Genomic DNA, 15,513 nt, shown 5'->3' with positions numbered 1-15,513 from the left:
GTTACATGCAGAGCAGTTACTATTCTTGCTGCCTGCTGGCTTGTTTTCCTTTTCCCTCTGCCCCATTCCCTCCCCATCTTTCCCTCCCTCCCTTCCTTATTTTTTTTATTCTTAGCATTTTAACCTAAATGTCTTAAAATTCAAATAGCATACCCTTAAATGTTTTGTCAACTAAAATAAGAACAGGGCAGGACAGCAAGGCTGCCCTTTCACATGTTCATGTGGCCGAGCTCATTTTAGAGAAGTCGGTCAACGCTGCCTCATCTAAGCTCAAGGTCAGCGTGAAGTAGTAACTAATTCCACTTCTTCGCAGTGGCTTTGTGGGATTTTATAAAGCACCTCTCCCCATAGAAAGCCTTTGTGTCCATGATGCTTCAAATTTAAAATAATTGAAATTAATTCACTGGCTCCTAGAATAACTTAAACCTGTTACTACTTTAACAAATCCTATTCAAAATATAAATTCCAGTAGGAAGAGTAAAATTTTGTATGGTTGTCCTCAGCCCCTTTATATGGTCTTGTAAAAATTCACAAAATAAGCATCATTAAACCTTGGACATGGTTTTTTTCAGCATTCCTCATGTAGGCAGGTACTTTACTTCCTCAAGGCAAGAAGAAGGAAATGTTTCTGCATATTTGTTCTTTGGGGTGCCTTCCAGAGTTAGCCCAGCTATTGTCAGAAGTTTGCAGGCTCAAACCCATAGGGATGTTCCTTCACACATGCTGTATTTTGGGGGGCAGGGGGTGCGTGATCCAGGAATCGAACCCAGGCGTCCTGCATGGAGGGCAAGCATTCTACCACTGAACCACCCATGTACCCCACACATGGTTTATTTTAAGGAGGTGGCAGGGTGATGGCTGCAGGTATTGAGTTGGCCACCTGAGCAATGAGAGCTGGGTTCCAAGAGGTCACCACTTTGCTTTGTGACCCCTTAAAGCCCTGCCCTTCAAGGGGAAAAAACTGTTTTGTGATTAATGATCATCTTCTTCTTTACAGAATGATGAAATTGAGCCTGCAGCATTTACTTACGAAAAGTTCTATGAACTGACACAAAAGATTTGTCCTCGGACAGATATAGAGGATCTTTTTAGAAAAATGTAAGTTCCATTTATGAGAAAATAGCCTATACATGTCCTTGTAGACTTTTAAAGCTTTTTTTGTCACTTTATTTTAATAGAATATGGCAGTAGTCTGGAGAAGTATTTAGTCAGGGTTAAACTTTCACCCTTTAGGTGAGCAGGGGACCAGTTGACTCTGAGCTTTGGAGACACTTTTACATGAGTTTATGGCAGCACCTGGAATTCTTTCCCACCCCCCCCTTGCATTGGCTTTACTAACTACCTACAATTTTAACCTGCTCCTTTAGGTATTAACCCATTATGTGAACTAACTAGAGTATTCGGAATGTTATTATGTTGTTGAGAAGTTCATTCATTCCAGTTATTTCAAATGGATGACTTACATGTTGTTTTTGAAATTAACATACTTTAATAATGCTAAAGAAGAGGAATTACAGACAGTTTCTTTGAGCTAGAGGGAGTTTCCTTTGATGATGATGATGATGATGATGTTTCTTATAAGCAGTCTCTGGCAATTTTAAGAAAGCACCAGTATTTCAGGGTTAGAAAGTAAGTTTAGAAGTTATCAATAAATGTCAACATGTAAATCGTACCTCCTGTAGCATCATATACCAAAACTTACTTTTTCTAATAAATTCCTTTTCAGCAATGGAGACAAAACTGATTATTTAACGGTAGACCAATTAGTGAGCTTTCTAAATGAAGTAAGCTTTTTCATACATTAACTCCATCAAGTCTGTGTGCGGTGGCTTGCCTCCTCCAGTGTCCTCATTGCATGCCTGCCTCATCCGCCATCATCTGCTTTGCTTTTGAACTGCTGATCTTTCCATTATGGCTTTACCAGGTGCAAAAATCAGCTGCTGACCTTGTATGTTCATGTGCTTCCTACACGTTGGCTTTGCACGCTGCTTTTTGTTGGTTTCTTGCTGTGATGTGTAGCTCTGGTTCTGTGTGTGCGTGTGAATTTTATAATATATTCATTTAATTAAATATGTCTGTGTTTTTGCAAGATGATATTCAAGATACTTATGTTTTTTTTTCTATTGATCTCATTAAATAGAAAACAAATGGATTAAGTTTATGGCACTGTAGTTGGATTCTCCATTGCTAACATTTTCTCATACCTATGCATGGACTGGAAAGCTTTGTTTTTTTTTTTTTAATGGATTGCATGTAAGAAAAATATGTAGGTTCAAACAGAATATTTTGACAACAAGCAAAACACTTCAGTTCTTGGGTGAAATTCTATGAATCAGGCCAATTGGATTGCAGGTTATGTTTTCACTTTTTATAACAAGCTCAGAGCTCATTCACTTAACAACCAAAACTGGTTGACAAAATTTTCTCAAGCACAAGAGAAAAATATTTTGAAACCAGTAAAGATTACAATATCTGTGACAGCTAAATTAACTTCTTTTTTCTCAACATATACAAATAAGTGTTTTTTCTTCAGTGAAATTGGTTAAAGCTGCGGTTAATCTAGAAAAAAGGGAAATTCAGTTTCTTCTGAATACAATAGTAAAGAACACTTTATGTGAAGTTAGATAATATATTTTTGTTTACAAAAAACTTACGTTAACTATTGTGAGACATAAAGAGAAAACGTTAAAAAGAAAGCATCATGCCAGCCATGAGTGTCTTGTCCTAAGAAAAAAAAAAGAAGAAAAACCATGATTTGACAATTTATAGAGACAAATCATATGTTTACCAAAAACATTCTCTTTTCTTTCCCTTTGAGTGCTGTAGCTCCCAGTTTATAAGGTTGCACTTTAGAAGCAAGAAAGAAAAAGGTATTCCATATATTTGCACAGATGCTTCCACTTTTAAATAATCCTTTCAGTATAATACACTATTTTGCTTGAAAATATTTCAAGTTTTTCTGCTCCACTCACTTTTAGTCATGCGAATACTGTGTTCATACTCTTTACCCAGATATTATCCACATTCTTATGTCTCAGTTACTCAGAAGTTAAATTGCCTTCTTTGTTTCCTTGACCCCATCTTGCTCCCCCTGCATTTTTTTAAATCATGCTATTTCCTTCAGTTTCTTCATGTACTTGGGATCATTGACCATCATAAGTTTTGGTGAAATGACAGGGATTCTGCTTCCTACTAAAAGTAAAGACATTTAGTGGAGAGGAGAAAATCATCCTCAATTTGCCACTTCCTTAAAGAAAAAAGCCCCCCTGTGTACTCTGGTGTGAAATTCACCCCAGCCAGACCTTAGAACTGCATTTCACTGCTCAAATAAAGAAACAATTCTGAAGTCTTAAGGATAGGTGCTGCATTCATGGGGCTTGTATCTCATGTTTTTCTTTCATGGGTTGTTTTTGTTGGCCTACCCAATAATTAATCCTATAATACTTGTTATTCTCAGATGTAACATATAATATTTATAAAGTACAATTACCAAAATGTTCTTACTCTGCCATCCAAATTCTTTCCTAAAATACTTATATGGTAAACTTTTATCTAGCGCTGTTGCTGTGCTCAGGGAGTATTCATTTGTTTTTTTATGTTTCCTTCTATCTGGCCTCCCGAAAACAATAGGAAGCACTTTGAATTTTTTGGTGGGAAAATCTAGAATCACTGTGATTCCAGATTTCTTTACATTGTAGAGACTACAAGACAGTCCAAGAAAGTATGGAAGCTTTATTTTTAAACAAATATACTAAATGTCTGCCCTGAATCTCTTCCTTTTTCTATTCAAGTCTACTCAACCTGAAGATCTTGACAAATATCCTAATGTATCCTTGGAGAAGTTTTGTTAAATTACAGACATTTCTGCCAGATCATTGCCACCTCTCCTTTGAGTCCTAATCTTATTCCTTCTATCTCCCCCAAATCAAAAACATCCCTCGGGTAGCGGAACTTCAAAACCCGTAATGAAAGGAAACAGAAAAATACCCAGGAAAGGAAAAGGTATTGGAATGTAAGGGTCTGTGACTCCAAAAGTTTAGCCCTACACATTTTCAAAATGTCGTAGTCACATAATGTCAGCAATTCGGAAAAAACACTGCATGCCCTGGATCATGCAATAAGACAAGGAAAAGTACGCAAATCTCATGAACACTTGAAAAGATAAGACCCTACTCTCATTTGCAGATGATCTACCCATAATAAAAAGAATAAATTGAAAAACTCTTCAAATTAAGAGAGTTCAGCAGGCACCCAGAGAAACCCATCAACAAAACAAAATCAATAGGTATGCTGTGTACCATCGTTAAACAACTAGAATAGGTAATAGGGAAAAAAATTCCCATTTATATTAGCAAGTCATGCTTTCTGCGCTCCAGGCTCATAAATCCCTTTACTCTTTAAATGCGACTTTCTGCTCAGTCTCCTAGTGTGTACCTCCAGAAGAAGGAAGGAGAAGAGAGATGATTGGTGCTTCACTGCTTGGGTCTCTGTGTGGGGATTTGTAGCCCCTTCCACATCTCCATCCCATCAGCAACGATTTGCCACAGATATTTCTTGTTCCTATCAAATGGACTGAGAGAAACTTTCTTTTCAGTTGTACCTTCAGACTTGCCTCCTCATCTGCTTCTCAGGATTTCCCTATCCATTGTTTCCCAAGATGAGCTCTGTGGGCCAGCAGCTTCGGCATCTCCTGGGAGCTTGTCAGAAACATAGAATCTTGGGTCCCGCCCTAGACCTCCTGAATCACCATCCACATTGAACAAGATTGCCAGATGATTCCTGAGTACATCAAAGTTTGTGAAGCACTGCCCTAGTGGATTACCTGGAGTCCTCCTTAGAATGCTTAGTATAAGTGGGAAGAATATGACGACAGCATATATATCGTTACTTTCCATAAAAAATTTCATTATGGAAATCTACCACTCAGGTCTTAAATTTTGCCACAGTGATGTTTCTTGGTCCCGTCCAGTGGACCTCAGAAGGGAATGTTCTCCTATGTTATAAAAATGGCAGCGTCTAGTAGAGCTGATGGAAATGCTCATCATGAGCTGCCAAACAGTTAGATACCACTTTGTAGTGGTGTCCCAGTGTCTTGGTTGTCTGTCTGTAGCAGCTCTGGGCTCCTGTTTGTTCTTCTCCCGTTCCCTGTTCCAAATGAAAAGCTAAATTGATTTTAGTTCACTTTCATTCTCTATTTGACTTCTCACCAAGGTGGTGTCAACTAAAAGCCTGCAGGGTGGGAGTTGCATGGAGGGGGAGTGTTCAGAAAGATCCAAACAAAGGAGGAAAAGATCTCAGATGGCCACAGTTATCCAGTGTCAGCTTTATTTCCTTGTTCTGTCAATCTTCTCCCTGCTTCACAGCTATCATGTCGCATAAAAGCTAAATTTGATTTCTTTTGTGAAAGAATATATGAAAGGGCTCAGGCTCTCCTCTTAGGATATCCTTATTCTTCAATGCATCAGCAAAGGGAGAGAGAAGTAATTAGTCTTACAAGCCAGCTTGCCATGGCCAATTATTCCTTTCTCTCTTTTTCATCTCCCTTGTACATTATTAGTGTTGATACCTAACTCTCCCAGTGCCACTTGGAAAGAAGCCAGTTTATGCCTGTGCTCAGGGAGAGTAAAGCATGATGATGGAGCTGTGTCCATTATCTTCTCATTCGCTTGACACAGTTTTATGACCCATATGGGAAGATTTTCAGAATTTCATTTTACAAAGCACTGGACGCCATGGGGTGAATGTCTTGGGTACATTGTTTCCCCGAATCCCAAGTGGGAACTGATGGCCACTCAGGATTGTGAATCTGAGAAATTGCCAATGAAATTTCCCATGGGGCATTTGCCTCATCCTGTTTATGTCCATGTGGAACTCTGAAACTTTGTTACTTTGGAGATTTCCTGGAAATAGCCTTTTTTACACAAAAATTATAGTATTTTGACTCAAACATTACCATTTGTTTTATTGCCTTTGGATTATTCAGATTACACCATCCTGCCATTTTGAAATGTGAAAATTGTAGGGAAAACAAAAGATCACATTAACTGGTGGAGCAGATGCAAAGGCAAATGCAATTTCATGTGGTCTGTTTTTAATACTTTTGAAAATGTGAGTATAATTTTTGGAATAGGGGATTATGATATATCTATTTTAGGACTTGGTTTTCCTGGCTCTTGCTTCTTTTAGACAGAATGCTCTAATGAAGGGCATGCTTTCTGACTAAATTATAATGGAGTTTAATTGGGAAAGCATTTCAAACATTTAGCATTCTTTTCTCCTTGTAGGATTTAGGTACTTTGTTGACTGAGAAGCAAATAAGTTAAAATGTATACCATTCGATGTTAGAGTGCTGCTGGTTAAACTTGAGTGCATCAGAAAACACAGGAAGGCTTGTTAAAACACAGATTCTTGGGTCCCACCCCAGAGAACAGATTCAGTAGCCTGGGTCCGAGCTCAAGAATTGCACTTTTGTTTTTTGCATGGGCAGGCACTGGGAATCGAGCCCAGGTCTCTGGCATGCAGGTGAGATCTCTGCCTGCTGGGCCACTGTGACCCGCCCCAGAGAATCGCATTTTAACTACCAGGCGGCGGTGGTGAAACGGATGCTGCCAGTGCCAGCTCACACTTTGAGTGGTACCATGTCAGAATGCGTGCGTACCTACATAAAGAGCACATGAGATCGCCTGAATTCCCTACCTTCCTCTTCCTGATTTTAGTCTTCTGTCCCTTTAGCCAAATCCCTTCTTTCTCACACTTTTTAATTCATATGGATTTGTCCCATCACCAGGGGCCCCAGAATGAGCATATCTTTAAATCAAAAGACTTAATTTCAGTAAGAGAGATAGTGTCCAATCACGAACATCTTGTCATTGGGGCTTAAAAAAGACCCTTTTCATCTTGCATCTGTCTTCTTCCTTGATGTTGTTTATAGAGATGGGAGTAGGAACGCACCTACTAAGGGTTTTTTGTTTGTTTTTAAAGGAATGCATTCTCACCAGGGGGGCAGAGTTTGTCATTTCCTTGAGCATGACAGCATCGATTTCCCAGCCAAGATGTTGCATGCCTATACTTGCCTGGCATTCCATGGTCCACCTCACAATTTCTCTTTCAATATCCCGTAACTATTGTTCTTTATGGTCCCAAGACCTGATATTAATATCATAAATCAGTTTCTGCTCTGTCATATGCATGGATGTGAGCTATCGTGAGCTGTAATTTCTTCTTAGATTACACCAGAAGCATGCTTCATTGGGATAAATTGGAAAAAAAAAGATATCAAGTCCTATGAGTTAATGCTCCTAACTTGATGGCAGAGGTGCCAGGGGGGAGGTAAGGACCAGAAAAGGCTAAGCCACGTATATTTTAAGAAATGACACCAAGTGTTCATTGGCCAAAAGCAGTCATGTTATGTCACCCACTTTTCAAAATTATTCCGAAGCAAATGGGAAATCCATATGAACTTTTAGCAGTTATTTCTTAACTGCCTTTTCAACAGTATTTTTCAAAGTCTGTGCATATATTTGGGTAAAGAGTTGCCAACATCCTATTTATTGACCAGGTTTTGCATGCATCTGCTGATTTGTCATGCCATTGAAGTTTGCTTTATTTATCTTTTTTTTTTTGGATGGGTGACCAGGGACACACTGTGTTGTCCTTTAAACCACAACAATACAGAAGTTTAATGGACCCACTGCCTCCAGACACACACACGCGCGCGCACACACACACACACACACACACACACACACACACACGAGTTATAGCTTAGTAAGTTGGATTTATCATTGCCTTGAAGTCAGGTCAATAGAAATGCAGGAACAGCTTTGCTCTTGGTCTCTCTTGTGGTGCCCAGTTGACCTGGTGCTGATTTGAAAAGAGTGATGTCATCACTCTTCCCCTACCTTAGTCACTCACTTGTTCTAGAGAATTTCCTCAGGGCAAATGGAGTTAGGTTTCCAACGGAAAAAGATGTCTCTGAACTACCAATATTTAAATATAATACTTTTTTTGTTTATAGGTTGTAAATATTCTCACGCTGATAAGTTGTCATTGATATTACAATTGGTTCACTTTTCAAAAATATTTGTTCAGAAATATGAAGTTTTCAGAGTGCCCCAACATTTTTTAATTGATGCAGAGGGACAGAATGGAAATAAAATTATTTCTGTTCATCTGTTCATTAGTTTTTTTGTGTGTTTCTGTTCTTTTGGCCTTTAAATGAATACATTATCTATTTGAAATATTCTGGGGATCTTTTTTTTTTTGCTTTGCTTGTCTAATTATTACACCTCATGTTTTATAGGCGTTTGTGCCAAATGTCTTCTTACCTTAATATGGGGACTAGAAAACAATGTTGTCCACCACATTAATTATCCTGCAATTTTTGAAGAAAATTGTATTTTTGGCTTTATATCCTTTCTAGTTCAGTGAGCGGAACCAATGAGGTACACCCAAATTTGGACTCTTTGAATTATGTTTTAGGGAGAAAGACACAAAGACAGTGACTATATGCGTGATATTCTAGAAGTATCTTGTTTTAGAAATTATATACTTGAATAATATGTACTACCTCAAGGTGAGACATGTCAACCTAAATGGACTTACCTTCTAATCATAGCATCAACGAGATCCTCGACTGAATGAAATTTTATTCCCGTTTTATGATGCTAAAAGGGCAATGCAGATCATTGAGATGTATGAGCCTGACGAAGATTTGAGGAGAAAAGGTAATAAACAGTAAGAGAAATAATGCGTTTCTTAAGTAAGTACAAGTAAACATGTGACTTTTAAAAGTACTTGGATTCTTAGGTAAAGGTATTTTTAAAAGTTTTGGGGCTCTTACTGCTGAGAATTGATAACCAACTTATTTTTCTTTCCAATTCTAAGTTAGTATACATTTTATCCTAGGTCAGAATTCACCCATGCTGCCTCCAGTTTAATGTTAAATTTATTGTATTATTAAACACATAGTGGTTTTTCTATTATGTGCTTTCTTAGATCTGTAGTACTGTATGATGCTCAAAATGTAAAAACGCAATGCTTAAAAAGAATTGCATGGCATATATAAATTTGCACCTTTTTCTCTTTTCTTTTGCTAAGCCACATAAATTTAATACATGATTTGACGTGTCCTCCCATCTGCTGTTTGACCTCTGGTAATGGAAGTTAAATGCGGTTGATGTGAAATTAAATAGGAATTGATTTAGCGAATTGTTCAAATTGCTGGACCTTTGCTCCTGTCATTGAAACTTTGGAAACAGTGTTGTCCAATCAAATATTTGTCAAAAGAAGGGCATGGAAAGGAAACTTAAAACTGGTCCCATAGCAGTGGACGACACCTGCAGAGGGTTGGAGAGATATTAATATAAGTGTCACAGGATGCTGGAGGACCCCTAAGCTAGAACCTCTGGCTGCATGTCTCACTGGAGAGAGAGAGGAGGTTGAGGTTCAAGTTCTCTGCCCCAGGTGTACTGTGAGTCTCATGGGCTATTTCCTCATCCTCTTTAGAATAGGGATTCTTTTCCATTCTATCTCATGCCAGTGAATAAGGCTGAAAGTTTATACATTCTCTGGACCTGTATAGAAGTGTTGATACCCATGCCTGGCCCACAACATCTCATGACCCCAGCCCTGAGCCCACCAGCTTTCCCTGGGTTCTAAAGGGGCCGTTACTTGGGCTCAGTTTCCATGCTCTTATGTTGGAAGGGTTCATGCAGTCATTCAGCTGGTATTTCTCTCCCCTCCCTTTATTCCTTAAATTTTGTGGAGGACTGAGTGAATGCCAAGCACTGTAATAGAAGCCAGGGATTAAAAATTGAATAAGAGATGCTCCCCTGCCTTGAAGGCAATTGTGGTCTGTTGAAAGAGAAAGACGTGTGAATCCACAAGTCCTTAGCAGGTTGATAAATGATATTACTGAAGAGTGTATTAGGTGATTTCTGAAGTCCGTCCAAGTCTTAAGTCTATGAAACTGCCACTGGCACATCTGAAGAATGTAGCTTCTTCATTTCACATGTAACAAATTTTAGCATCCATCATTATCAAATGTGGATGATAATGTGGAGCAGAAGGCATTGTTATATGCTCCTGGTGAGAGCATAAATTGGGATAACCAAGTCAGTGATGGTTTTGGCAATTAACTAATAAAGTGGGAAACCTGCTTTCACCCAGCCCAGCATTTCCATTCCTAGTTAGATACCCTAAAGAATCTTTCATACATTCTCCAGCTCTGGACCAGAGATTGGTCCTTAGGCCTCTGCTTCATCCCATCTAGCTTCACTCTAGTCTGTTGCTTGAAGTTTCTTCTATATGCATATGACTTTCAGATTAAACTGTCAGATCCAACCTCTCATTTAAGACCCACACCAGTGCTAGAAGTCTCTATTTGGTGTCTAATGGGCATTTCAAAAGTACACGCACAATATGTTTTGATTCTTCCAGATTCTATCCCCAAGATGTTTCTTTTGTAACCTAGAAATAGGCACCATTATTCCTCGAGATTTTCGAGCCCAAACCCTTTAATTATCCTTGATTTCTTTCATTCTCTCACATCTCATCTGAACCCTCAGCCCAATCTACAAGTTCCATCCTCAAATCCTGAATGAGTCATTTCTCATCGTTGCCACTGCCACCCTTACCAAACTCTCCAAGTCTGCATCATCTCTCCCTAGATGATGCCAGTTGACTTGTAAATATAGCATTCTCCTTTCTACTCAGTGCCCTTAGAGTGGTGTTCCGCACAGCAGCCAGAGTAAACCTTTTAAAACTAAATACAGTCATGTTATTTACGATAGAGTAAAATTCTAAGTCTTCAGTGGGGATAAAAGCCTAGTGGGTGCTACCCTTAGCTTCCTCTCCAACCTCATTTCCAGCTACTTCTCCATTTTGTCAACTAACTTGTCCTGCTGTCCTTGAACATACTTGCCACACACACTCCTGCATCAAGGTCTTGGCACTGTTGTTCCTTCTCCCTATAAGGGGTTCCCCCATTGGGTATGGGGCTTTTTCCCCATGCATGGGTGTGCCCTCCTCAGCAGGACTTTTGCTGGCCACCTTATCTGAACAGTATTCTGGTCATTCTTTATTACCTTCTTTCCCTGCCTTCGTTTACTGTCTACACTTAGCTGACATTATATTTATTTGTTAATTTGTTTCTTTCACCCATAATGGCATGAATTTTATGAAGGCAGAATTTCTCTGTTTCTTCCAACACTGTATCTACTGCAGTGCCTCAAAAATTACTTCTACTTTGAATGAGTGAGTGTGCCCTAGGAGATAGGTACATTTATTTTTATAGAAATGTTTCTCATTATAATTGGCAATGACCTGGATGTTCATCAACAAAATAATGGATAAGTTTTGATGTATTCATAAGTGGATTCCTATACATTCAGTGAAAAATAAATGGACAGCTGCATATTTTTCTGGGCAAGCCTCAAAGTATAGAGCAAAAATAGCAAATTGCAAATGCATATAGTTGGCAAACTTTTATACAGTTTTTAAAATATTTGTGCTTGTTTGAAAGTATTTGTACTCCAGAAAAGCCATGTCTTAATCCTGATCCAGTCTTGTGTGAGCAGCCTTTTCTTTTAATCCTGATTCAATACTGTAGGTTGGTAACTTGTGATTAGATGATCTCCACGGAGATGTGACATATCCATTGTAGGTGTGACATTTTGGTTAGATGGAGATATGACTCCACTCATTCCAGATGGGTCTTGATTAGTTTACTGGAATCCTTTAAAAGAGGAAACATTTGGGAGAAAGCCAGAAACAACAGAGTCTACAGAAACAACAGAGCTGACAGAGAGAGCTGACACAGATGCTTGGAGCCCAGCAGACATCACCATGAGATGTTAAGTAAGCCAGAACCTGGAGAGCGAATCCAAGAGAGGAAAGCCAGTCCAGGAGAAGCAAAGTGAGAGACTCCCACAGGAGCAGAGGCTGAAAGCAACAGAGCCCAGGAGCAAGGGACCAGCAGATGCCAGCCATGTGACTACCCAGCTGACAGAGGTGTTCCTGACTCATTAGCCTTCCTTTAGTTAAAGGATTTTTCCCTGGATACCTTAGTTTGGACATTTTTATAGGCTTAGAACTGTAAATTTGCAACTTATTAAATTCCCATTTTTAAAAGCTGTTCCAGTTCTGGTATATCACATTCTGGCAGCTTGCAAACTAAAACAATATTCAAAACAATTTCTTGTTTGGACAAGTGCATATATAATAATGCCACAAACCCGTTTGTGCAATATTATACAAACCAAGGTAGTGATGTCTGTGGGGCAGTAGGAAGATGGAAAGGAATGGAATTGAGTGGGGTACGTGGGATGTTTTGATTGTGTAAGTATATATCCCTTTAGAAAATGTAATGCAGATATGCTAAACTGTTAGGATCTGACAAAGCTGTGTTGCAGGTACATGGCTCTTTATTTTGCTATCATCTATACTTTTCTGTAAGCTTGAAGTTGTTTATAACTCTTAAAATGCTTAAGTAAAACTAAAAGCTGAGACTGTCAATGATTGACAGGCTAGAAGTCCTCTCCTGGGGTCACCATGTGGCCTGCCCTGTGCTGGGACAGTGCTGCTGAAGTGCACATCAGCCCTCTGGACAACATTTCAACTACCACTGCACACTCTTATCACCAACCCCATACTCCTTGTTTGTCAAATAAAACAGGAAAACTGCATTGTTTAAATCTAAAGGAGCCACCTTTTAGAGAAGAGTCTCTAAGAAAAAAACCCTCTCTGTGTGGGTGAGAAAAATGATGCTTTACAATTGCATGTTTTCCATTTTTTACAGAACAGCTCTCATGTGTATTCTCATTGACCAGTCATGGCAGGGCTGGAAATTGGGTGATTTAGTATCTTTCCCATTTGGCAGAAGAGGAAACTGAGGCCCAGGAGTGTTCAGTGAGTGAGTGGCAGAGCCAGAGCTAGGGATGGAGCTTCTTGTCCCCTTGTCACCAAATAACCTGGTATGAAAGGGTTTCCAGAGGCGAAGCATTCCTGAACTTAAGAAGCTGTGTGCTTTTCTTTTCTTTTCAATTTTATTGTGGTAAAACATATATAAATTAAAAGTTGCCATTTTAACCTTTTCTTTAAGTTTACAATCCAGTGGCGTCAGTTGCATTCACAGCATGGTAGAACCATTGCCACCCATCCATTTCCAAAACATTTTCATCACCCCAAAGAGAAGCTCTTCTACCTTTTAGGCAGTCCCTTCCCTTTACCCTCTGCACACAGCCTCTGCTGGCATCTAATCTACTTTCTGTCTCTGATATTTCATGATAAATGCAATTTGGCCTTTTGTGTCTGCCTTCTTCACTTAGCACACGTTTTCAAGACTCATCCACACTGTAGCAGGTATCAGGACTTCATTCCTTTTTAGATCTGAGTACTGTTGTGTTGTCTGGATCTACCATGATTTGTTTGCCCATTCATCTGTTGATGGACCCTTGGATCGCATCCACCTTTTACCCTGTGAATAATGCTGCTGTGAGTGTTGATATACAAGCCTCTGAGTCCCTGCTTTCAATCCTTTGGAATATGTACCTAGGAATGGGATTGCTGGGCCATCTATACATCTTGATGTTTTTATGTTTAACCTTTTGAGGAACTGCCAAATTGTTTCCCACTTCAGTGGTACCATTTTATATTCCCTGCGGCAATGTACAAGGGTCCCAGTTTCACCACATCCTCACCAACGCTTCTTATATTCTGTTTCTTGATAATAGCCATCCTAGTTGGTGTGAAGTGGTATCTCATAGTAGTTTTGATTTAGGGAATTGCGTGTTTCTGTTTCGTGGGTATGAAAGCAGAATGCTGCCTATTTGCAGAATGCATCCATTATAACGTGCAACTCTGTTATATTATTCAGCAACTCAAGTTCTGAGAGGTGAAAGTTCTTGCGAAAGAGACTGTGAAGAAATGTTCACTCTTATTGTTTAAGTCTCCTTGAGTTCCACCAATGTAACATGAAATTTGTATCTTCTAGAGCCACATTTTCAACTAAGATGATATTTTTCCCCCCAGGCCTCATATCAAGTGATGGGTTTTGCAGATATCTGATGTCGGATGAAAATGCGCCTGTCTTCCTAGATCGATTAGAACTTTACCAAGAAATGGATCACCCTTTGGCTCACTATTTCATCAGCTCTTCTCATAACACCTATCTCACCGGCCGACAGTTTGGCGGAAAGTCTTCGGTAGAAATGTACAGACAGATCCTCCTAGCTGGTTGCAGGTTGGAAACTGAAGATGGCTGTTTGTTTTTTATGCATAGCACCCTTTGATTTAATTTTCTTTTCTCTGAAAAATATTAAGTAGTGATCAGTGAAGAGATATTTGTTTTTGTCTTTAATGGATTGTGATTGACATTTAGCCTTGAGAAAAAGAACAATATTTGTTCCAGAAAGGTATACAGTCCTCCTGTGGGCCAAAAAATATTTTTACTGCAAATTGATAATATGCCCCAAAAATTGCAAAAAAAAAAGGAAAAATGCATGTTTTAAGAAGTTGTGTAGAGTTTTCTATTGATCACAGACAACCAATCGGGTATCTCTGGTAGTTTCATTTGCAAGGGTTGAAAGTCTTAAAGTTGTGTTCTCCAAGAATGAAAATTACTGAAAATGGTTTTCTTTTCATAGAAACAGCTAAATATTTAAATATAAAATTTGGCAAAAAATGTTTAAAGTGAAAACCAAGAAATGAAGCTAATTATGATTTTCTTCTTGGTTATCAATAGTCAGTACTTTATTTTTTAACTCACTACTGTTTTGTATATAGAAATGCTTTAAAAGAAATCAATTACTCTGAATGTTTTGGTATGAATAATTAAAACTATAAGAACATTTTCTAACATGGCCAAAGTAACATTATTCCACCTAAGGAAATTTAACAATTATTCTTTAACATCATATAAGATTCAGCCCATATTCAGACGTTCCCAATTGTCCCCAAATTATGTGATTTTTTTTGGGGGGGGGGGTGCACTGTCCAGGAATTGAACCCGGGTCTCCCATATGAAAGGCTTCTACCACTCAACCACCCGTGCACCCCCCCAAATTGTGTTTTATTGCATCTTTGTCACAACTGGGATTTCATCCACCACTACAGTTTATGTTCCCTAATGTCTCTTTTTTTCTTGGACAGCATGTTTTGATGACACCCACCCGATGGAGAGTATAATAATGGTTTCAATCTATATGCCCCACAAAATGACCATGTTAAATTCATTCCATTTTCTACTTCTGTAAGAAAGCAAAGTATTTTTCTATCTTTTCATTTGTGCACACACTATTTTATTGCAATGGGGCAATATTGTAATCTCACTGTGTTCCTAGATGTATTGAACTTGACTGCTGGGATGGAAAAGGTGAAGATCAGGAACCGATAATAACTCATGGAAAAGCCATGTGCACAGACATCCTCTTTAAAGTAAGTTTTAAAATTACACAGCCACAGCCTCTTCCAAATGATTGTGAAAATGCAGAAAATATGGAGAGAAGGAAATAT

The 15,513-nt window shown here is 38.8% G+C and overlaps 1 protein-coding gene across 16 annotated transcripts in view; it reads left to right on the top strand.

The window, feature by feature from the left end:
* The window catches only part of PLCB4 (phospholipase C beta 4), a 399,612-nt gene that overhangs the window by 297,303 nt on the left and 86,796 nt on the right, over positions 1 to 15,513 (top strand). For all 16 annotated transcript variants that reach the window (XM_077115609.1, XM_077115566.1, XM_077115557.1 and 13 more), the window contains 5 exons: positions 998 to 1,098; positions 1,727 to 1,784; positions 8,618 to 8,726; positions 14,032 to 14,242; positions 15,342 to 15,435. In XM_077115609.1, the coding sequence (XP_076971724.1) occupies positions 998 to 1,098; positions 1,727 to 1,784; positions 8,618 to 8,726; positions 14,032 to 14,242; positions 15,342 to 15,435 (573 nt within the window). The remainder of the gene's footprint in view (positions 1 to 997; positions 1,099 to 1,726; positions 1,785 to 8,617; positions 8,727 to 14,031; positions 14,243 to 15,341; positions 15,436 to 15,513) is intronic.

This window comes from Tamandua tetradactyla, chromosome 1 (assembly GCF_023851605.1).
Source record: "Tamandua tetradactyla isolate mTamTet1 chromosome 1, mTamTet1.pri, whole genome shotgun sequence".
NCBI lineage: Eukaryota > Metazoa > Chordata > Mammalia > Pilosa > Myrmecophagidae > Tamandua > Tamandua tetradactyla.
The sequence above is the reverse complement of the archived record's forward strand: the minus strand, read 5'-3'. Positions and strand labels throughout refer to the sequence as shown.